General features: G+C 41.9%; 1 protein-coding gene across 1 annotated transcript in view; it reads left to right on the top strand.

Annotated features, from left to right (window-relative positions):
* Nucleotides 1–22,440, top strand: part of RASGRP1 (RAS guanyl releasing protein 1) — an 86,807-nt gene that overhangs the window by 14,458 nt on the left and 49,909 nt on the right. The window contains exons 5-7 of the mRNA XM_033952405.1: nt 8,305–8,458; nt 11,225–11,398; nt 15,420–15,536. Coding sequence (XP_033808296.1) covers nt 8,305–8,458; nt 11,225–11,398; nt 15,420–15,536 — 445 coding nt within the window. The remainder of the gene's footprint in view (nt 1–8,304; nt 8,459–11,224; nt 11,399–15,419; nt 15,537–22,440) is intronic.

The following is a 22,440-nucleotide window of genomic DNA, read 5'->3' as shown; positions in this document are numbered from 1 at the left end:
CCGACGGTGTATCTACACAGATGGGACTTTCCTGGGAGCGGCATCTTCCTGCCGTCCAGCTTACCTGCTAGTCAGCTCTTTCTGAGGTGAACCATTCCCCGACATCTACTCCTCTCCGCTCCCCCCCCCCCCCCACCCCATGCATCTACTTTACATTTCTTGCAAATGTTTCTGGGAGGATGAACCAATTCTCAATGCCACCCTGCCACCGGCATCTTCTCTCCACTGCCCGCCCCGCCCTCTCTGATGACTTCTTGCTTTCACTGGGGTGGGCAGTAGAGAGAAGTCACTGGGCAGTGGCATGGCGGCATTGAGAATCGTTTCCTCTGTCCAGCAATGTTTGCAAGAAATGTAAAGCAGTAACATGGGGGAAGGAAACGATGTCGGGGAAGGTTCACGGTAGAGAGAACTGACCAACAGGTATGCTGGCCAGCAGGAAGATGCCGCTTCCACAAGAGTGCCATCTGATTTGGGGGAGGAGTAGAAGGTAAAGAGGAAGCAATATAGGACTTGGGAGGGGGAGTGGGGGAAGGGAGAGATGTTGGATTCAAATGATGGAAGAAGGGAGAGATGTGACACTCAGGAATAGGGTAAGGGGAGGAAGGAAAGATGTCAGATTTGTGAGGGACAGGGAGAGATGGATAGGGACAGCAGAGGGGGTTAGAAGGATCACAGGGAAAGGTGGCAGAGGGGGGTAGAATGGGTACAATGAGAGATGGATTTGGAGGACGTCAGAGGGAGCAAGAAAGGGAGAGAAGGACATGGGGAAGGCAGAGGGGGGTCAGGGAGAGATGGTAGAAAGGGGTGAAAGGGAGGGAGAAATAGATATGGAGGAGCAAAATGGAGAGAGGGAGAGATGGATTTGGTGGAGAGGGCAAAATGTGGAAAGGGAAAGAGATTCAGGGGAGGGGCAGAAGGGGGAGGAAATATTTACTATTCAGGGAGAGCAGAGGAGGAAGAGGAGAGATGGACAGATAAAGATGGAGGGGATATGGACGGGGAGCCAGAAGGGGGTTGGGGGGAGATGCAAGACTTGGGAAAAGGGAGTGGAAGGTCAGAAAGGAGAGATGTTGGACTTGTGTGAGTGAGAGAGAAAGAAAGAGGAAGGAAATGCTGGGTTACAAGGATGGAATAAGAAACAAGGAAGAGAGATGCTAGACATGGTGAATCCATGTGGTTGAGTTGTCAAGAAGATGAATGAGCAGAATGAGTATATGAGGATAGAAATGCAATGGGAAGCAGATAAAAGGGAATAGGAGGTTGAGAAATGTGAAATCCAGGGGTGAGAGAAGGAGATAGAAACTTGATTACATAAAAAGTGAAAAGGAATAAAGCAATGTTCCCTCTAAGCTGTATGACCACACACCTTTTGGTAGCAGGCCATACAACCAGCACACCAGGACCTCTGACCATACTCTGTTGCTGCTGATGCTGTGGTTTTGTGATGAAAGAAGTACGGCTGGAAGGAAGGAAGGAGAAGGCAACCTACTTGGATGTCTTAGAGCCGGCCAGAACACAGGTACACACCCTTGTGAAGGGGCATGAAGTTGGGACAAGGGAAGGAGAGAGGAGTGTTGGGTCACAAAAGGGAAGGATGGAGGGAGAGGGGTGTGTTGGGACACAGAAGAGAGGGGAACGGTGCATTGAGACAAGGAAGGGAGTATAAACTTATGGCAAAGGAAAAAAGGAGGGAGGGGCATGAACTTGGGACACAGAATGGAAAGAAGGAAACGTGTTGGGACACAGAAGGCAGAGAAGGGGCACAAACTTGGGACATGAAAGAGAGGGAAGGGGCATGACCTTGAGACATAGGATGGAAGGATGGAGGGAGGGACAGAAAGAGATGCTAAGGTGGGGGAGGGAATAGAAAGGGAGAAATGTTGAACATGGGTGTGAGAGGGAAAGAGATGGTGTACATGAGGAAAAGAAGAAAAAGGAGAATTGTTGGGCATAGGGAGGGAGAGAATTATTGGACATGGTGCTGGGAAAGGAGTGAGGTTGAGAGAGATGAGAGAGAGAGAAATGTTGGATGTGGTGGAGAGGGAACATTGGGACAGAAGAAAAGGGATGTAAGAGGGAGGAATGTTAGACATTGTGGTGGAGGGAATGGAGGAAAAGATGTGGCATGGTGTTTTTACGAGGAAGGTGGAAGTCTGGTTAAAGATAATTTTTTCTGTACTGTTGGATATGAATGAGAGATTAGCTATAAGTCGATAATTTGAGCATTGATCTTCTGGTAGGTTTGTTGATTTGAGTTTAGGAAATGCAGTTGTTAGTTTCCATGGTTTGGGGATAGTACCAGTATTAAGGCTGGTGTTGATCATTGTGTGGATGAAAGGTCTGAATATCGAAAAAAAATGTTGATAGTAAGGGGGGGTACTAGAATCTGATGGGTTGGTTAAAGTGTTCATTGTTTGTATAATCCGGTGGATATCTTCAAGTCAAGATTCAACTTTTAAGTTTCAAGTTTATTTATTATTTGATTAATCGCCTATTCCAAATTCTAAGCGATGTACAAATTAGCAAAAAGCATATTTAAAATATACATGAAATAAAAATACATAATTAATAAAGGGATAATTTTTTTTAAAAAAAATAAGGTTCTGTGGTAGGGATAGTAAAATCTGACAAAGTGCTGAATGATAGGTAAGTTCGGTCTTCTTGAAGAGAGGATGGTGATGGATTATGATTTTGGACAAGGATGTTGCGGATCTGGGTGCCTTTATGGTCGAAAAAAGTTGCAAGATCTTGGGATGATGGTTTGATTGGGTTAGAAGAGTTGGAACTGGGCTGGGTGGTTAGGGAGTGAACAATACAGTAGAGTGTGGATGTATTGCGTGCTTTAGAGATATGCTTAGAATAGTAGGCTTTTTTGCCTTATGTATGGAGAGTATGTATTCTGTGGCTTTCACACAATAGAGCTTGTAATCTGAAGAAAGTCGATGACGTCTCCAGTGACGTTCAAGGGATCATAGTTGTTTGCGTAAAATTGCTAGTTCCTGGGTGAACCATGGCTTTCTTTTTTATCTAGGTCCAACATGTTGTTGTTTGATGGGGGCTAGTGTGTCAATGAGTGTCTGTGTAGAAGTATTCCAGAGAGTGCATTGATTCTCAAGTTTGAGTTTAGAGAAGTTGTCAAGTTGAAGGACGAAGGAGTCCTTTATAGCTGAGGAGGTGATTTTGCTTTAGTCTTTGGTGTTGTAAGTGTAGGAGGGTTGCACTAGGATTTTATTTTGCTTTCTGTGTGTTTTATTATTCTTGATTAGCATCCCTTGTATCAATAGCAATTCATTTCAAAAAATTGTGAAGCAGTTCACTTTCGGTTAGTACCATCCTTGTTTTTGTGTCATTCTGCAGATCTGTCTCCTTTGGATTTTCTTTTCTTGTGCAGTGTGTGTTTGCTTTATGTGTTCCAGCTACAGACTTTTATTTTTTATTTAATTTTATTTTTTGCTATCATGCAGTTTGAGGCAAGTTAATATATAAACCATCTAGTGTGTCTGTTGTGCTTTCTCTTTGAAGGGACTAGTGGAAAGAGGGGACTTCGATCCTATACAGCCATGTTTTCTGGCTGTCCCACCAGGATCCCTAGCCTTTCTTCTTAATACTTTAAGTTTATTAAAATTTAATATACCGCTCATCAGGTTCCTGAGCAGTGTACATGTTTAAAATCATAAGTTAGGGTGACAGACAAAAAACACATTGACATACAGTAACGAATGGTAAGATGGGTTAGAAATACAATTCAAATAGGATAGCAAACCATTAAGGGATAGCACTTTAGGGAGGGATCCTGGCTGTAAGTGAATTTTTGAGAAAATAGGTTAAAGATTATAGGCATCTTTTAATAGAAATATTTTAAATTTGCCTTTGAAACAATCTAAAATAGTTTGTTTCCGAAGTTCAGGGGGCATTGCATTCCAAAGTGTAGGTGCTATGGTGGAAAAAATTGTTTTTGAAGTTAAACTAAGGAGTCTGATTGATGGAATGGTTAAAAGGTGTTGAGAGTGTGATCTGAGGGTTCTCGGTGGTTTATAAGGGATGAGGATACTGTTCAGGAAATCCTATCTGACTTTCCTCAGAAAATTATTATACACAGCTTTTATCTGCATTCCTTTGTCTCCAGAAACAATTATACAGAAGTTCCCTCCATAACATCTTACTATCTAGCTGTCATCGAGAAAGCACCATATTTAATCTTCAATAGTCTTTCTTATTTTTTCTTGTGTCCAGTGTCATATTCAATTCAAGAACCACAATACTTTTTGGATGTAAAAAAATGATTACACACAATTGGAAGAGCCATGACAGACTTAACTACACATTTTGGTGGAAGAATGTGTGTACCACCTATAAATATGAGAGAATGAATGCAGAATGTTTAGGGTTTAGAAATTCATTTGATAAAGTGTGGAGCCCATTAACTACATTTGTTACCTTGAAATAATAGTCATATCTCTCTCCTTTTATTAGATTTCCTTACACATCCAAGGGTGGTGGGTAGGGGAGGTATTTTGAGTATTAAAATTTTGAGTATTAAAATTACTTATTTTTAATTGTATTCACATAATATGTCTTATTGAATTAATAATTGGGAGGAGGGGAGGAAATGATTGTTTCATGTATTACTTGTATATTGAAAAGTGTGTTTTAGGCAGTGTCTATGTTCAATAAATTGTTTTGCACTGTCAAAGTTTGAAAATCAAAAAAGATTAAAAAAAAAAACAAAAACCCACAATACTGTCCTGTAGCCACCACAGTAGAATGCTGTTTTCACTGTTGTGTTTGGTTTAGTAATTTGATGTCAGCAAGACAGACACGCTTGCTTATGTTTTGGCGCCTAGAAGGCTTCAGGTACATAGGAGGATGGGGAAATACATGGAAGGACAAGAAGCTATATTGCACTGATGGGCTACATATTACTACAGCAGGAAAAAGAAACCTTGCAGAGAAATTTAGACAATATTTTTCTAGGCATTTAAACTAGAAGGTGGGGGTGGTGTATGTACGAAGGACAATTATAGAGACCACCCCCGGCAAAAGAAAAGATGTGATAGTAGTAAAGGCTGCAACATAAGCAATATCAGCAACTCATTTCTTAGTATTGCAACGGAAAGTGAAACGACACAAAAATCCATACGAAAAAGGAGATTATCGCTGAAAAATAGCTGGAAAGCGATGACCACAAATGCTCGCAGTCTAAGCAACAAAGTTCATGACCTGCAAGCCCTGATATTAGAGGCAGATCTAGATATTGTTGCTATCACAGAGACATGGTTCAGTGAATCACATGGATGGGATGCAAACATACCGGGATATAATCTTTTTAGGAAGGACAGAGATGGTCATAAAGGTGGAGGAGTAGCTCTCTATGTAAAGATCAATATCCAAGCGACCAAAATGCAAGGGACCTGGGGAGAGGAAGAAGCGATATGGATTGCTCTGAAAAGAGAAGATGGAACTTCTATCTACGTGGGTGTAGTCTACAGACCTCCGACTCAATCACAGCAAATTGATAAGGATCTGATTGCGGATATCCAAAAGTTTGGAAGGAAAGAGGAGGTTCTGCTGTTGGGAGATTTCAACCTGCCGGATGCGGACTGGAATGTTCCGTCTGCGGAATCGGAAAGAAGTAAGGAGATTGTGGATGCCTTTTAAGAGGCTCTGCTCAGACAAATGGTGACGGAACCCACAAGGGAAAAAGCGATATTGGATCTGGTCCTCACAAATGGAGAGAGTATCTCTAATGTTCGAGTGGGTGCTCACCTGGGTAGTAGCGATCATCAAACGGTTTGGTTTGATATAACGGCTAAAGTGGAGAGCGGCCGCACGATACTTAAAGTCCTAGATTTCAAACGTACGGACTTTAATGCAATGGGAAAGTACCTGAAGAAAGAGCTGTTAGGATGGGAGGACATAAGAGAAGTGGAAAGACAGTGGTCTAAGCTGAAAGGAGCGATAAAAATGGCTACGGACCTTTATGTGAAGAAAATCAATAAAAACAAGAGAAAAAGGAAGCCGATATGGTTCTCCAACCTAGTGGCTGAGAAAATAAAGGCGAAAGAGTTGGCGTTCATGAAATATAAAAAAACCCAAGAAGAGGAGAGCAGAAAGGACTACAGGGTGAAACTGAAAGAAGCCAAGAGAGAGATACGTTTGGCGAAGGCACAGGCGGAAGAACAAATGGCTAAAAATGTAAAAAAGGGAGATAAAATTTTTTTCAGATATATTAGTGAAAGGAGGAAGATAAAAAATGGAATTGCTAGGCTAAAAGATGCTGGGAACAAATATGTGGAGAGTGATGAGGAGAAAGCAAATGTGCTAAACAAATACTTCTGTTCTGTGTTCACAGAAGAAAATCCTGGAGAAGGACCGAGATTGTCTGGCAAAGTTACACGAGAAAATGGAGTAGATTCTGCGCCGTTCACGGAGGAGGGTGTTTATGAGCAACTTGAAAAACTGAAGGTGGACAAAGCGATGGGACCAGACGGGATCCATCCCAGGATACTAAGGGAGCTCAGAGAGGTTCAGGCGAGTCCTATTAAAGACTTGTTAAACAAATCTCTGGAGACGGGAGTGATTCCTGGGGATTGGAGGAGAGCGGATGTGGTCCCTATTCATAAAAGTGGTCACAGGGATGAAGCAGGAAACTACAGGCCGGTGAGCCTCACTTCAGTTGTTGGAAAAATAATGGAAGTGTTGCTGAAAGAAAGGATAGTGTATTTCCTTGAATCTAATGGGTTACAGGATCCGAGGCAACATGGCTTTACAAAAGGTAAATCGTGCCAAACAAACCTGATTGAATTTTTTGATTGGGTGACCAGAGAGCTGGATCGAGGACATATGCTAGATGTAATTTACTTGGATTTCAGCAAAGCCTTTGATACAGTTCCTCATAGGAGGCTGTTGAACAAACTTGAAGGGCTGAAGTTAGGACCCAAAGTGGTGAACTGGGTCAGAAACTGGCTGTCGGACAGACGCCAGAGGGTGGTGGTTAATGGAAGTCGCTAGAAAGGGAGGAAAGGTGACTAGTGGAGTCCCTCAGGGTTCGGTGCTGGGGCCAATCCTGTTCAATATGTATGTAAGTGACATTGGTGAAGGGTTAGAAGGAAAAGTGTGTCTTTTTGCAGATGATACCAAGATTTGTAACAGAGTAGACACCGAAGAGGGAGTGGAAAATATGAAAAAGGATCTGCAAAAGTTAGAGGAATGGTCTAATGCCTGGCAACTAAAATTCAATGCAAAGAAATGCAGAGTAATGCATTTGGGGATTAATAATAGGAAGGAACCGTATATGCTGGGAGGAGAGAAGCTGATATGCACAGACGGGGAGAGGGACCTTGGGGTGATAGTGTCCGAAGATCTAAAGGCGAAAAAACAGTGTGACAAGGCAGTGGCTGCTGCCAGAAGGATTCTGGGCTGTATAAAGAGAGGCGTAGTCAGTAGAAGGAAGAAGGTGTTGATGCCCCTGTACAGGTCATTGGTGAGGCCCCACTTGGAGTATTGTGTTCAGTTTTGGAGACCGTATCTGGCGAAAGACGTAAGAAGACTTAAGGCGGTCCAGAGGAGGGCGACGAAAATGATAGGAGGCTTGCGCCAGAAGACGTATGAGGAGAGACTGGAAGCCCTGAATATGTATACCCTAGAGGAAAGGAGGGACAGGGGAGATATGATTCAGACGTTCAAATACTTAAAGGGTATTAACGTAGAACAAAATCTTTTCCAGAGAAAGGAAAATGGTAAAACCAGAGGACATAATTTGAGGTTGAGGGGTGGTAGATTCAGGGGCAATGTTAGGAAATTCTACTTTACGGAGAGGGTGGTGGATGCCTGGAATGCGCTCCCGAGAGAGGTGGTGGAGAGTAAAACTGTGACTGAGTTCAAAGAAGCGTGGGATGAACACAGAAGATTTAGAATCAGAAAATAATATTAAAGATTGAACTAGGCCAGTTACTGGGCAGACTTGTACGGTCTGCGTCTGTGTATGGCCGTTTGGAGGAGGATGGGCAGGGGAGGGCTTCAATGGCTGGGAGGGTGTAGATGGGCTGGAGTAAGTCTTAACAGTGATTTCGGCAGTTGGAACCCAAGCACAGTACCGGGTAAAGCTTTGGATTCTCGCCCAGAAATAGCTAAGAAGAAAAAAAAAAAAAAAATTTAAATTGAATTAGGTTGGGCAGACTGGATGGACCATTCGGGTCTTTATCTGCCGTCATCTACTATGTTACTATGTTACTATGTTAGCATAGCATGTGTCACTGGTCCATAAAACCAGTGTTTTATTCTTATATTTTATTCTGTTTCCAGAAGTTCCTGGGAATGGTCTTGGAAAATTAGTAAAAGAATAATGGCTACCAGTAGTAAGAAGCAAAAGGTCTCCCTCCTATTTGACCACTTGGAGCCTGAGGAACTGGCTGAACAACTCACATACCTGGAATTCAAATCCTTCCGAAGGATATCAGTAAGTAACTGAAGCACAGTGCCTGCAAATAACACATCCTGTCAGCTTCTTCTCCCCTCTCTTTTTGTTCATTTTGTTGGAACTGACATTCCCCACATTGCATTGGAACACCCAAATGGAAGCATAGCTTTATAGAATTGTCCCCTATATGACACCAAAGTCATGAACCTCATGAAGAATTAGAATTGAAATTCCATTGATCAATATTGCTTGCAAAGCACAAATTGCCTGAATTTGAGACAACCGTAAAATCTAAGCATGTCACATGTCCTAGATCTATATCAGGGGTGTCAAAGTCCCTCCTTGAGGGCCACAATCTAGTCTGGTTTTCAGGATTTCCCCAATGAATATACATGAGATCTATTAGCATGCACTGCTTTCATTGTATGCTAATAAATTTCATGCATATTCATTGGGGAAATCCTGAAAACCCGACTGGATTGTGGCCCTCGAGGAGGGACTTTGACACCCCTGGTCTATATCCTATCTCTAGCTTTCCTATTTCTAATGGAGTTTCTTTCATAAATTATTTGTATTGTTTTGTAAACCGCTTAGGTCTGTAATATGCTAAAGCAGTATAACAAATGTTAACAAAACATAAATCCAAGACAGCTTTGGCAACATTTTCAATGTAGACCAGATGCACAGGAGCAAAACCTTGACTGTCTTTCATTGGAATCTGTATATATCAAGATCTTGACACTAGTGACCCTGGAATTATCAAAAACTAGAAAAGAGACAAAAGTTTTCAAGAATCCACTAAACACAGTTTAATATATTAATGTTTGCTTAGTATGTAGTATGTACCTGTACATATGCAGAATACAATGAAAATGTAGCCTCGTCCCAAAACTTTCCCATTGGAAACTATTGGAATATCTTGAAAATCAAGCAAGGAAGAACTTAAGATTCCTAAATTTTCCTAAATCCCCTCATATAGCCCCAATTGAAATGGTCAAAAAATATTTGACTGAAACTTTGAAAATGCCATTAGAGTCTTTGCTTTCTATGTGTCTGGAGTGGGAGTAGGCAAGGTAGGAACATCTGGACTATAAGTTCAACAGCAAAGAAAAGGTGATGATATGAAGGCGTGGAAGTCCACCATCTTTGTACAAAGCAGATAAGTTAACAAGCAATATTCATGCCCACTGATCACTCGTATGTCTCCCTAATAATTTAATCACTGACTACAGTAACCATTCCCAACATTCCGTTCTCATCACAAGTACCTAGAGACACATCACAGATCATAGAAACAGGATTACTTCCTGTCACAGCAAGGTGATGTTCACCTTTCAGGTGATACTTGAATGTCAAGCCTTCACAGGGCCTGATAGACTGAAGATGGAACCACTCTACTGTATTCCTGAAGAAATCGTCTGTACATCTCCCTGCTTCTTTAGGTCTGCTACTTTAGCTTCCAGAGACTGGTCTCCTGAGTAACAGGAGGTCTTCCCACTGAGGATCTACATAACCACTCACTAAGATAATCACGTATGTGACACTTGGTACAAAAGACTGAATAGCCCACATTTTGCTGCTGAAATTGAGCTATTAGTTGATTGTACACATCTAGGAAGGGTGGGTGGATTGGGGGGGAATGTGTACTTAATTTATGTTTAAATTGTAATTTATTTATCTTGGTCATTTGTATTACTCTTCATTGTTTTTATACTGTATGAATGGGTGGGTGATTGGGGGAAGAGATATGTACTTATTATATTAATTGATGGAATTAGGTGCTGTTTATTTTGCAAATTGTTTGATAAACTGTTGCACTTGATGTTAGTTATTAAAATGAATAAAGATTTAAAAAAAAAAAAAATGATGGACAATATACCAAATTTTTAAAAGCTGTTGAAAATAACCTTATTTGTGGAAGCATTTTCTTAAACATATACAGTAGACGCTCAGTTAACCGGCACCCATGGAGGTTGTTAGTTGCCGGATAAATGTAATTTCTGGTTGCTTGAGAGTTACTATTAAAAATAGTCCTAACTAATACTATGCCTCCTTACTATGCCATGCCATAAACTGTTCCAGGCAAAGTACCGGACATGTGGTAGGCAAACCATGGGCATACTCAGGTGTGGCGTGCTAAGTTTACATTTAAATTTCCACCTGAAATTGATGTTATTTTCATTTTTATTTAAAGAATAACAGTATTTCTTATATTTTTTCTGGTTGCTTGAGAGTTCTGGCTGCTTGAGTTCCAGTTAACAGAAATTCTACTGTAGTTAGATTTGTATAGCAGGAAATAAGAGAGACAAGCAGCAAAATATATTTTTTAATTTTGTTTTGTGTTTTTAATGTTACTGTGTTTATTTAATATTTTATGTATGTATGGTTGGAATCTGCTTAGTTTTTAGGCGAACTATAAGGGCTCCTTTTACAAAGGTGCGTTAGGGCTTTAATGTGCGGAATAGCGCACGCTGGATTGATGCGCACGCTAGACCTTAACGCCAGCATTGAGCTAGCGTTAGTTCTAGAAGTGTAGCACAGGTTTAGTGCGCGCTATAATCATGCATGCGCTAAAAACGCCAGCGTACCTTTCTAAAAGGATCCCTAAGTCTTTTAAATAAATAAGTAAATAAGGATTTTTTATTTTTATTTTTTACAACTGGAAACTGATTTGTTTAGATTCTGATAACACCAATTCCAGATGGAAATATATAGAATTTGCATTGCTTTGGAATCTGAGGATGTCAGAAGCCCAGTTGTCATGTTTTGTCAGCTATTTTACTCCCTCCTGTGTTTATGTTTCAGTTCTTAGATTACCAGAATTACATTGTGCATAGCTGTGTGAAGGAGAATCCTGCAATGGAGCGATCGATTGCCCTGTGCAATGGAATCTCTCAATGGGTACAGCTTATGGTGCTCAGCAGGCCAACCCCACAGCTGCGTGCTGAAGTCTTTACTAAGTTCATTCATGTCGCCCAGGTTAGTGGGATATAATATGATACCACAGAGACAGAGAAGAGTAAATGGGATTTGAGGTTCTGATGGTTTTACACAAGGGTTATCCCTGCCATAGATTCATCATTGAGGCCTTGCTGCTTTATTTGTTTTCAAACACAGTTTAGATCTGTGAGCACCAGTTCCCTGTGCCAAGTTCCTGAATGAGTCAGTCCTACAGGTAAATTGGCTTGTTATCCCATTGCTAGTTCCATTATAGATATATAGGCTGAAAGATGGACATTTTTGCTGTGCCCCTCCTCTAATTCACCCAGATCAAGAGGTGTAAACAGGGCAGGATTAACCAAAAGGGCCAGTAGGCACATGCCTAGGACCCGAAATGGTCAAGGGGGCCCGATGAAGGAGGTCATCAACATTGTTTTTTCCAAATGGTGATGGGCCCCTCCAGCATCGATCGGCAACACGGCCCCCCGCAATTGGCAATGCTGGCTCCCCCTCCCCCATCAACAGAAAGTAAGACAAACAAGCAAAGTGGGTAAGAAAGGCAACGGGAACTGTAATTTTGCAAGCGGTGCTGCTTGCCCAAAGTTTCCCTCTGATGCAGCTTCCTGTTTCCGCCTGGGCGCATGGTGGGGTGGGGCGGGGCAGGGGGGCCCAGTGTACTTGTGTGCCTAGGGGCCCTCGAAGAATTAATCCTGCCCTGGGTGTAAAGTTCTGTGTTTCTCCTGGAGCACAACCTTTTCTAAATGAGGCACTACGGTCAAATATGTGGAGGGGCATTTTCGATATGATGTCCAAATCTGAATTTGGATGTCTTGTGGAAGACGCACAAAAATCCAATAACGAACATGTCCATTTTGAAACAGAAAAATGTCTTTTTGTTTCAGAAATGGCCATTTCTTAGCTGTGTGTCTATCTTTTTAACCATTTTTGAAGAAAAGAAATGAAAAACCCACATCCATCGAGTAGAGTGGAATTCCTATGAGTGTCAGAGCATTTACCTCCCTGGCAAGCAGTAGAAACCTCTACTGCGGCTTTGTATGAGGAGCCCTTAGAAAAGAAGCCTGAAAGTAATCCAGGAAAGAATTCCAAAGCACAAATCGGAAACAGCAAACATAACTCTTGCATTTTGGAATTATTTAATTAATTCATTTAAGGCCTCTTTTTATCAAGTTACAGTATAGCATTTTAATGTGGGCTGGCGAAGTAAATGCTCTGACACTCATTTAATTCCTATGAGCGCTAAGAACATAAGAAAAGCCTTATTAGGTCAGACCAAGCCCAGTAGCTCGTTCTCATGGTGGCCAATCCAGGTCACTACTACCTGGCCAAAACCCAAAAAATAACAACAATCCATGCTATCCATCCAGGGCAAGCAGTGACATCCCCCATGTCTTTCTCAATACAGACTATGGACTTTTCCTCCAGGAAATTGTCCAAACCTTTTTTTAAACCAACTATGCTATCTGCTCTTACCACAACCTCTGGCAATGCGTTCCAGAGCTTAACGATTGTCTGAGTGAAAAAAGGGGGTTATATGGGTTTGCTAATTTCCAAGTTTAATAAAGTTTTGATCTTGATCGCAAAATCTTAATTCAATGCGATTTACAAGTACTAGTAAAATTGGGGTAAAAAAAGGAAAAACACATTACTCAAACAAGAATCACACGCCTGTGTTCCAGACAAAAACAAAAGGGAAAAATGAAAAAAGGATTAAATACAATTTTTTTTTTAAATTTATTTATACAGAATTTAATAATTTACAATATCAGATGATACCAAGGAAAAAAAAGGATTCTTAAACATAATTTAACAGTAATTATACATACAAAACAATATTCCTTTCAAAGCCCACAACAATGGGGAGACATGGCACCATATCTAATTACAAAAAAATAAGAAGAAAACAAAGAAATGGTTCTTGATTTATACTTTTATGAATCTTAAACCCTTCAATACTACTTGGGACTTTTACCACCTCCAAATTCTCAGTTGTGAGACAACAAAAGGAAAAGGAAAAAATCAGTTCTGTTCTCTAGCTAATAAAAACTGTTGCAACTGAATGGGATCCCAAAATACATATTCAATGTCTTGTAATTTAACAAGACATTTACCGGTACATGGAAATTTTAAATAATATGATGCATCAAGAGCTAAAACCCTTGTTTTTAACTTAGGAAAGAATTTCTAAATACAATTTGTAAATCAAATCAAAAAGGGCAAGGTAATGAAACAAAAGGCTGGGGGAAAGGTTACCCGCTCAATTTTCGCTTATCGACCTTACTATTACTTTAACGAATATCCTGGGGATATAAAATAAGCATAACTCAGTTAAAAGCATATAACCCCCTTTTTATAAAATCACGCAAGAGGTTTTTAGCGCCAGTGTGCTGAATGCACTGTTCTGACGGTCATAGAGCATTGAAGCAGTGCAGAGCATTCAGCATGCTGGCTGGTACTAAAAACTAGAGAATGACACGGGAACAAATTTTTCCATCCCGGTGAGTTCTTTTCCAGTCCCTACCCCATTCCTGCAAGCTCCGTCCTCATTTGCACAAGCCTCAAACACTTTTAAAATCATAAGTGTTCAAGGCTTGTGTGGTTAAGGCTGAGCTTACAGGAATGTGACAGGGACAGCGACAAAACTCATGGGGACAGGACAGGGAAATTGAGTTCCTGCAGGGACGGGGAGAAATTTGTCTCCGCATCATTCCCTACTAAAAACCTCTTGCGTGGTTTTGTAAAAGAGAGGGTAAATGTGTTCTAAAATATTTGGAGTTGAAATATGTTTTCTTCGAGCAACAACATTGAAAGGCCTTACTAGAATTGAAGAAGATCTCTGGAGTTAATGAGCCATCTAAAGTTCAATATTTTGAATAAGCTTGATTTGATTAGTCTATTGCCTTTACTTAAAATATATTCTTTAAGTTCTCCTATTAACTAGTACCCCCCTTCTAGTTGTAGTCTAAGGAGGATTAAACAGTTTTTTTTCTTTTGTAAGGAAAAATTTAAATGTTTCTTTTTAATTGATGCATCCGTGTTTCTTAAATAAGTCTATGGCTTGTAAATTTGTTTACAATTTAAAAATAAAATGTTTTTTTCAGAATATTCCTCTATTATTTAAGGAAGCTTCGGCAACTGCTCCCTGTACTCGAGCCCTGATACAGACATTCTATCAATAATGACACTGCATTGCTAGATGGTCTTTCCTGTTTTAAATAGCTGTGCTGATGACAGTTTGTTTCACACCAGACTTCTGCCTAGACATGCAGGAGCACTGAGGAACATTAGACTGCAACCACATGTACAGTCAGTAGGTGTCCTAAAAGCTTTCTATTGTAGAGTGAAAGATTAGAGAAACTGGGCCTTTTCTCCCTCGAACAGAGGAGATTGAGAGAGGGCATGATCGAAACATTCAAGGTACTGAAGGAAATAGACTTAGTAGATAAGGACAGGTTGTTCACCCTCTCCAAGGTAGGGAGAACGAGAGGGCACTCTCTAAAGTTGAAAAGGGATAGATTCCGTACGAACGTAAGGAAGTTTTTCTTCACCCAGAGAGTGGTAGAAAACTGGAACGTTCTGTTATAGGGGAAAACACCCTCCAGGGATTCAAGACAAAGTTAGACAAGTTCCTGCTGAACCAGAACGTATTCAGGTAGGACTAGTCTCAGTTAGGGTGCTGGTCTTTAACCAGAGGGCCACCGCGTGAGCGGACTGGTCTGACCCAGCAGCGGCAATTCTTGTGCTCTTATGTAAGAGTTTTTATGATTGGTGTAAGGCTTCCAGAAGTCTTTGTTATAAAACCGAGGTATGCAGCATCAAAGGTATACTCTTTTTCATGTATATGCAAATAACATTTTGAATTTGCTTTAGAGAATTTTAGCTCTTTTCTGCATAGTAACTTCTGTTTTTTTCCAGATCTTAAAGTCTATGATTTGCAGTAGGTCGCTAGAAAATGTGCATTCATTTACAAATGTTCTTTCTTGGAGCTTCTCTGGCACCTACATACAGTATATCTTCTTGTTCTGGGTTTTTTGTATCACAGAAACTCTACCAGTTGCAGAATTTTAACACATTGATGGCAGTGACTGGAGGACTATGTCACAGCTCGATCTTCAGGCTCAAAGAGACAAGTATGCATGTTCCCCATGAGGCAAATAAGGTCAGTGTGGCAGACCAGCCTTCATTCTATAATTCAAAACTAAAGACAAGAATAGCAGGCTTTAATGTCACTCTCTATAGCAGGAGTGTCAAAATCCCTCCTTGAGGGCCGCTATCCGGTCAGGTTTTCAGGATTTCCCCAATGAATATGCACGAGATCTATTTGCGTGCACTGCTTTCATTGTATGCTAATAGATCTCATGCAGATTCATTGGGGAAATCCTGAAAACCACACTGGATTGCGGCCCTCGAGGAGGGACTTTGACACCCCTGCTCTATAGCCTATCAAATAGAGAACAAACACCCTCTTTTACGCTAGTCGATTTAGCATGCGCTAATTGATTTAGCGCACACTAACGACTGGCATGTGCTAAATGCTAACACCCCCATTATATTCTATGGACGTGTTAGCATTTAGCGCATGCTAATCGTTAGCGTGTGCTAAATTGGTTAGTGCGCCGTAGTAAAAGGACCCCAAAGTGTCTTCCACCGCAGAATGGCAAATCTACAAGAGGACTTTAAACTGGGATCATTGGGAATGGGTGGATAAAGCCCCTAAGTATAAGCCCTCATGTAAATAAACAGAAATAGGGAAAAAGGTCAAATATCCAAAAACTCATATACTGTACTCGTGCTCTTAGGTTCTGGATCTAGCGGCTTCACTTAGTCACAGTCATAGAGATATGGTTCACTGAAAACTATGAGTGGGATGTAATTATACTGGACTATAATCTATTCAGGAATGACAAGATGGGAAGAAGGTTAGAAAGAATGGTGTTACAGGTAATATTAAAGCAACAGAATTGCAGGGCTTCAAGGGTAAGAAGGAGGCACTGTTGGTTAATCTGGAAAGATGAAATAGAACATCTATTGAAGATTCTCAGAATATAGCTATGAAACAGGAAGCATTACTAATAGGGGATTTTAGTATGCTGAGGTTGATTGGGACTTCCCTGTTATGGTGTCTTCTATAAATAAGGAGATCCTGGATTTTATACAGGAAGAACTGTTCCAGTAGTTAGTAATGGAGCCCACACAGGATAGGGCCTACTGGACCTGGTGCTTATAAAAGGAGAACTCCAAAGTCAAAATAAAGTGGAACTGTAGCTTCTGGATATCTCAGAGGAGGCAGATAAATGAATGCAAAGTTTATTAAATATCTTTAAATGGCCAAACATTAAAATGCATGTGAATACATAAACTAAACTAAACTAAACCTTAGGTTTGTATACCGCGCCATCTCCACAAGCCTAGAGCTCTGCACGGTTTACAGAGTTAGGAAGAAAGGAACTCCAATGAAGGGTTATAGGAAAGAAACAAGAAGAAAGAGAGGGACAGGGGTCCCAGAGAGCAGGAGGTGTTAGATTTTTGAAAAGAGCCAAGTTTTCAGGTGTTTGCGGAAGAATTGGAGGGAGTTTGAATTTCTGAGCGAGGATGTGAGGTTGTTCCAGAGTTCTGTGGTTCTAAAGAGGAGGGATGTTCCTAGTTTTCCTGTGCGGGATATACCTTTTGTAGAAGGGAATGATAGTTTCAGTTTTTGGGAAGATCTGGTGGAATTAGGGTTAGAGGAGTTCCAAAGGAGTGGAATAACGGGAGGAAGGATGCCGTGTAGAATCTTGAAGGCTAAACAGGCACATTTAAAGAGGACTCTGGAGTGTACTGGAAGCCAGTGGAGCTTGGACAGGAGTGGAGAAACGTGGTCGAACTTGCCTTTTGAGAAAATAAGCTTAGCCGCGGCGTTCTGAATTAGCTGAAGTCTATGGAGGTTTTTCTTAGTTATGCTTATAAAGATGGAGTTGCAATAATCCAGTCTAGAGAGGATGGTGGATTGAACAAGGATGGCGAAGAGAATGATGAAAGCAGGATCTCACCTTCCTCAGCATATGAAGGCTAAAGAAGCATTTTTTTACCAAGGAGTTGAGGTGGTCATTGAAGGAGAGAGAGGAGTCTATGATGATGCCCAGGACTTTGCTTGAAAACTCGAGCTGAAGAGTGGGGCCGGAGGATAAAGGGATGGAGGTGGGTAAATGATCTAATATTGGGCCGAGCCAAAGTAATTTTGTTTTGGACTCATTCAGTTTCATTTGTACAGATTGGGCCCAGGATTGGAGGTTCATTATACATGCGGATATGTTCTCAGCGAGGTTAGTGAGGTTCGAGTCTGTCTCAAGGAGGATGAGGATGTCATCAGCATAGGTGTAGAGAGTTTCTAGGGAGGAATAGGTGGAGGAGTTTCAGAGAGGACATGTAGATGTTGAAAAGGATAGGAGAGAGGGGTGAGCCTTGCGGGACTCCACATATCGGCTTCCAGGGGGAGGATGAGGTGCCGTTTATGTTAACGGTGTAGGAGCGGAAACGTAGGAATTTCAAGAACCAATCTAGGACTGTGGAGCTTATGCCTATTTCGGAGAGTTGGAAGATTAGGATATCATGATGGACGACGTCGAAAGCTGCGGAGAGGTCGAATTGTAAAAGAACAGCGAATTTATTGCGGGAATGGAGTTGTTGCACCTTGGAGATTAGTGAGGCCAATAGGGATTCGGTGCTGAAGTTGGGTCTGAAGCCAAATTGGTGGGGTAGGAGAATAGAGAATCTTTCTAGGTAGGATGAGAGTTGAGTGGATATGATAGATTCTAACATCTTGGTTAGGAGAGGGATGTTTGCTATTGGGCGGTAATTGGATGGTATGGAGGGGTCAAGGTCGGTCTTTTTCAGTAGGGGGGTCAGTGCAATATGTCCCATTTCGGAGGAGAAAAGGCCCAATGTTAGGGCAGAGTTTATAAGTTTGGTGAGGGAAGTGATGGCCTGTGTAGAGATATTCTCAAATAGGTAGGAGGGGAAAGGATCCAAGGTACACTTGCAAGTTTTTAGTTTGAGGCAGAGTTTGGAGGCTTGCGATTCGGAAACAAGCTCAAAGACGGTCCAGGATCTGTCAGCTGGAATGGGATTGGAGACAGGTAGGGTAGGGTTGAAGTCAAATCAAGACAAATCAATCCAAGACCAGCTTAATCAAATGGTCGGACCCAACACAGTCTGTGTTTCGTTGAAACCTTCGTCAGGGGTCCTATGGAAAAACATGTGGAAAATCTTAGAAATAGAATACTTGGAAAAAGAATACACTGTGATGCCCATGAAGATGTGATTGTGGACAGCATAACAAATAGCATTTCGTGATATAAGAAGAAACAAGTGAGTGCTTGTGAACAACATGGCAAATGACATCCGGGATATAAAAAGTGCAACATAAGTATAGGCCAATTACATCATAAGTGTGGGTGAATAAAATGAATAAACAGTTGGCTTGTCACCAGTAAGGAAAAAATTAAGAGTAAATGACGAGTATGAATAGGGATTGCGTTTTTTGAATTACGTAATTGTTTAAAGGGATATGAACTGCTGAATGAATATGAATAATTTTAAATATGAAAAGGAATGAGACTAACCTGATGACTAATCTATATAATAAAACCGTAGGCGGCGCATGTGCAGTCTTATCGGCGTGCTTCCATGATCCGTAGGTCCGTGGCCGCCAAGAGTGCAGCATGCCCCGCGCTTACTAGGGCCCCATGCGCAGCTGAGTTCGGCACAGCGGTTTCCCCAGATAGGGGAAGTCGAACAACTCACTCCCGACGCGCAGCTGAGTTCGGCACGGCGATTTCCCCGGTTTCCCCAGATAGGGGAAGCCGAACTGCTCACTCCCGCCTCATGGTCCTGCCGCCGCTCCTGTTCACAGCGGCCTGCACGTCGACGACTTCCCCCCCCCCCCGGGGCTGCCTAAAGAAAAAAAGTTTTACGGTGCTTGGCCCGCCAAAAAATTTCTGCCGTTGCCGAAATTTGCCCCACCGTTCCTTCCCTTCCTCCATCAGGTACAGTTCAGCTCCGCTAAAAGGAGCTGCTTTGAAATTGGAGCCCTGCCGCCACCGTAACACGTTCCCTCTGCCGCGGTCCCATATGTCAGAGAAGGGGCGGGACCAAGGCAGAGGGGAACGTGCTACGGCAGTGGCAGGCCTCCGATTTTGACGCGGCTCCTTTTAACATTGGTGGATTCACTGCACCTGATGGAGGGAGGGAAGGAAAGGTGGTTGGGCTCTGTTGAGCCCCTCTTTGCCCTCAGACCCTCTCCTAACTGCTCCCTCCTGTCTCAGACCACTGTGGGGAGGTGCCTGTCTTCAGCTGCAGGGATGGAGGGAGGGAAGAAGAAAGAAGGGGCCCTGGCAAGCGAGTTATCAAAAGCTAACCATAGCCTGGGACCCCTACATGGTATGAATAATGACCAGACAACAAAAGGTAAGAAAAATAATTTTATTTTCTGTTTTGTGATTACAATATGTCAGATTTGAAATGTGTCTTGAGGGAGGCTGCCGCCGCGGCTTTGGACAGAGGGGTACCATTTTCGTGGGAGCTGGCCTTCGGAGAGGCTTGGGACGCGGGGACGGATGCAGGAAGGGCTGCCGCTGCGAAGGGCTTTGGTGGGGGAGCCAGCCAGACCGCAAGTGTGGGGCCGTTGTAAGCGCGGATTGGTCAAGGAGCCACCGTTGCCGAGGCTTTGAAATTGCTCTCCCACCATCACTCCCTCCCGTCCCGGCTCTGCCTCTGCCCCTGCCCAGGTTCAAAAGCAGGAGAGGCGGTCATCTAGCACCCGTTAATCTAATGGGCTTAAACACTAGTATATAAAATAATATGTGAGTCTAACTGAAAAATAAAATGAAATACCATACCACGAATTACAATAGAAATTTTGTCAAAAGGAATGTAAGTGACCGATATATGAAAAACTACGTATAAGTATAGAGATATAACATAAAATACAAATCTTCGCTTGTAAAAAAATAACCCAAGGAATGACCTTTAGAAAAGTGGCAAGAAGCTAATTCGCAAAAAGTGACCCAAGGAACAGCGACCTGACAGCCGTGTAAATTTATTTGACCAAATTGGCGTTGACACAAATAAAACTATAAAGACACTAGTTGTATAGTTCAAAATAAAGTGAAAGGAATATTACATAATCAAAGAACCTCAAAAAAAGCATTGTATCATGTCCAGGTAGACTTTAATCAAATCACAGCTGGAATAAAGTTGTCTGTTAGACCAGTGTTTTTCAACCTTTTTACACCTATGGACCGGCAGAAAAAAAAGAATTATTCTGTGGACTGGCATCGATCTGTGGACCGGCGGCTGAAGAACACTGGGCTAAGTCGTGGGCCAGACCCCGCCCATCTGTACCCAGTCTCCACCCCAGACCCCACCCCCATAATAGTACTAATTGTAACACTATTTTTTCCATTCATTTTTCACAGATACACAATATAATCTTATTAACAACACACAATGGTTAACCACAAAATTAAACTACACAAAGCACACTGACAGCAGATGTAAATTCACAAACTTGACATAATTCAATCACTAAATTCAAAAATAAAATTATTCTCCCCTACCTTTGTTGGTTTCCTCCCTCCATGCTATGCCTTACCTTCTGGCCTGCTCCCGCCTGGCCGTTTTATGACGCCCCTGGTGTTATCTTCAGGCCGGCTCCCTCTTTCTCACTGATGCAGTGCACATAGCTGTGGGCAGCGGCTCCTTGCGCGTCCCGCGCCTCATCTGAAAGCCTTCCCTCTGATGTTGCGACGTCAGCAAGAAGGCTTCCGGTTCAGGCGCAGGATGCGTGTAGGAGCCACTGTCCATGGCTTTGTGCACTGAATCAGTGAGAAAGAGGGAGCTGGCTCGAAGATAATGCCACATCGATCGCACCGTGGACCGTCGGTTGAAGAACATTGTTTTGGGTCTGATGCATGTGCCGGCCCTGTGGACTGGCAGGAAATTTCTGTGGACTGGCACCGGTCCACGGACCGGTAGTTGAAGAACACTGTGTTAGACCATCATCTCCCAGGGACTCTCTCAGCAGTCATATTTTCAGGACATACACCATGAATATGCATGAGATAATTTTGCATGCAGATCTGTGTTATGCATACAGTATTCATGGTAGATATTTATTTATTTTTATTTTATTTTATTTTATTTATTTTTATACCAAAATGGTTTACAAAATGGTTACATACATAAAATGTTAAAACAGATCAGGACAAATAGAAACAGAAGAATTCAATTCTTACAACCATCAAAATCAATGTTCAGAGAAATGCATCAATAAATAGTTGTGTTTTTAATAACTCTCTGAATGAACTCCTATCACTGCATTTCCTAATTTGCCCAACAAGGGTATTCCACAGCTTTACTCCTGCACATGAAAAAGTCATTGCATTGGTTTCCACAAAAAAGAGATAAGGTGGCAGCATCTCTACTATACCTGTGTGATAAGTACACTGATGGCACAGAGCTGTAAGGAACAATGTCATCCAAGGACTTCACCACTGTAAGTCAAATTAATTGCACAGTAGAAGGTTGGAACTGCTACACAATAGATGATGGCCACTTTTGCATAATGGATGTTTGCAGTGAGAAAGTCCTGAAAGTCTTCATAAACACTAGACAGTTAGATAATCATGCAAAACATGCAGTTTTGTATGTCATGTCTAGGACCTCTACACTCAATGCAGAATAAATAGAGGCCTTCAGAGGATTGAGGCCTGCTGCACAAGATGACACAGCTACACAGATTTTTGGAAGGCTTCACTAGCAGCATTTACTACTGTGAGAAGATTCTCCTAAGGCAGCAAAGGCGAAACACGGCTCCTGTAATGGTTTGTTGAGAAAAGCAGATGCCATGTCTGTAATGAGAATCTGCTGATACTAATAAGCAATTACAGATAAGAACTGTTTGCCCATTGGAAGCTGAAGGGTGCATAGGGGAGTTTTGGTTCCTCCCTCACCAGACTGACATAAAAGTCTTTTGCAAAGATAAATGAAAGTTTTGCTTTATATTATTTGACTTTGTGATTGTA

This window comes from Geotrypetes seraphini, chromosome 7 (genome assembly GCF_902459505.1).
Source record: "Geotrypetes seraphini chromosome 7, aGeoSer1.1, whole genome shotgun sequence".
Classification (NCBI taxonomy): domain Eukaryota; kingdom Metazoa; phylum Chordata; class Amphibia; order Gymnophiona; family Dermophiidae; genus Geotrypetes; species Geotrypetes seraphini.
Note: the sequence above shows the minus strand (reverse complement) of the source record. Positions and strands in the feature narration are given on the sequence as shown.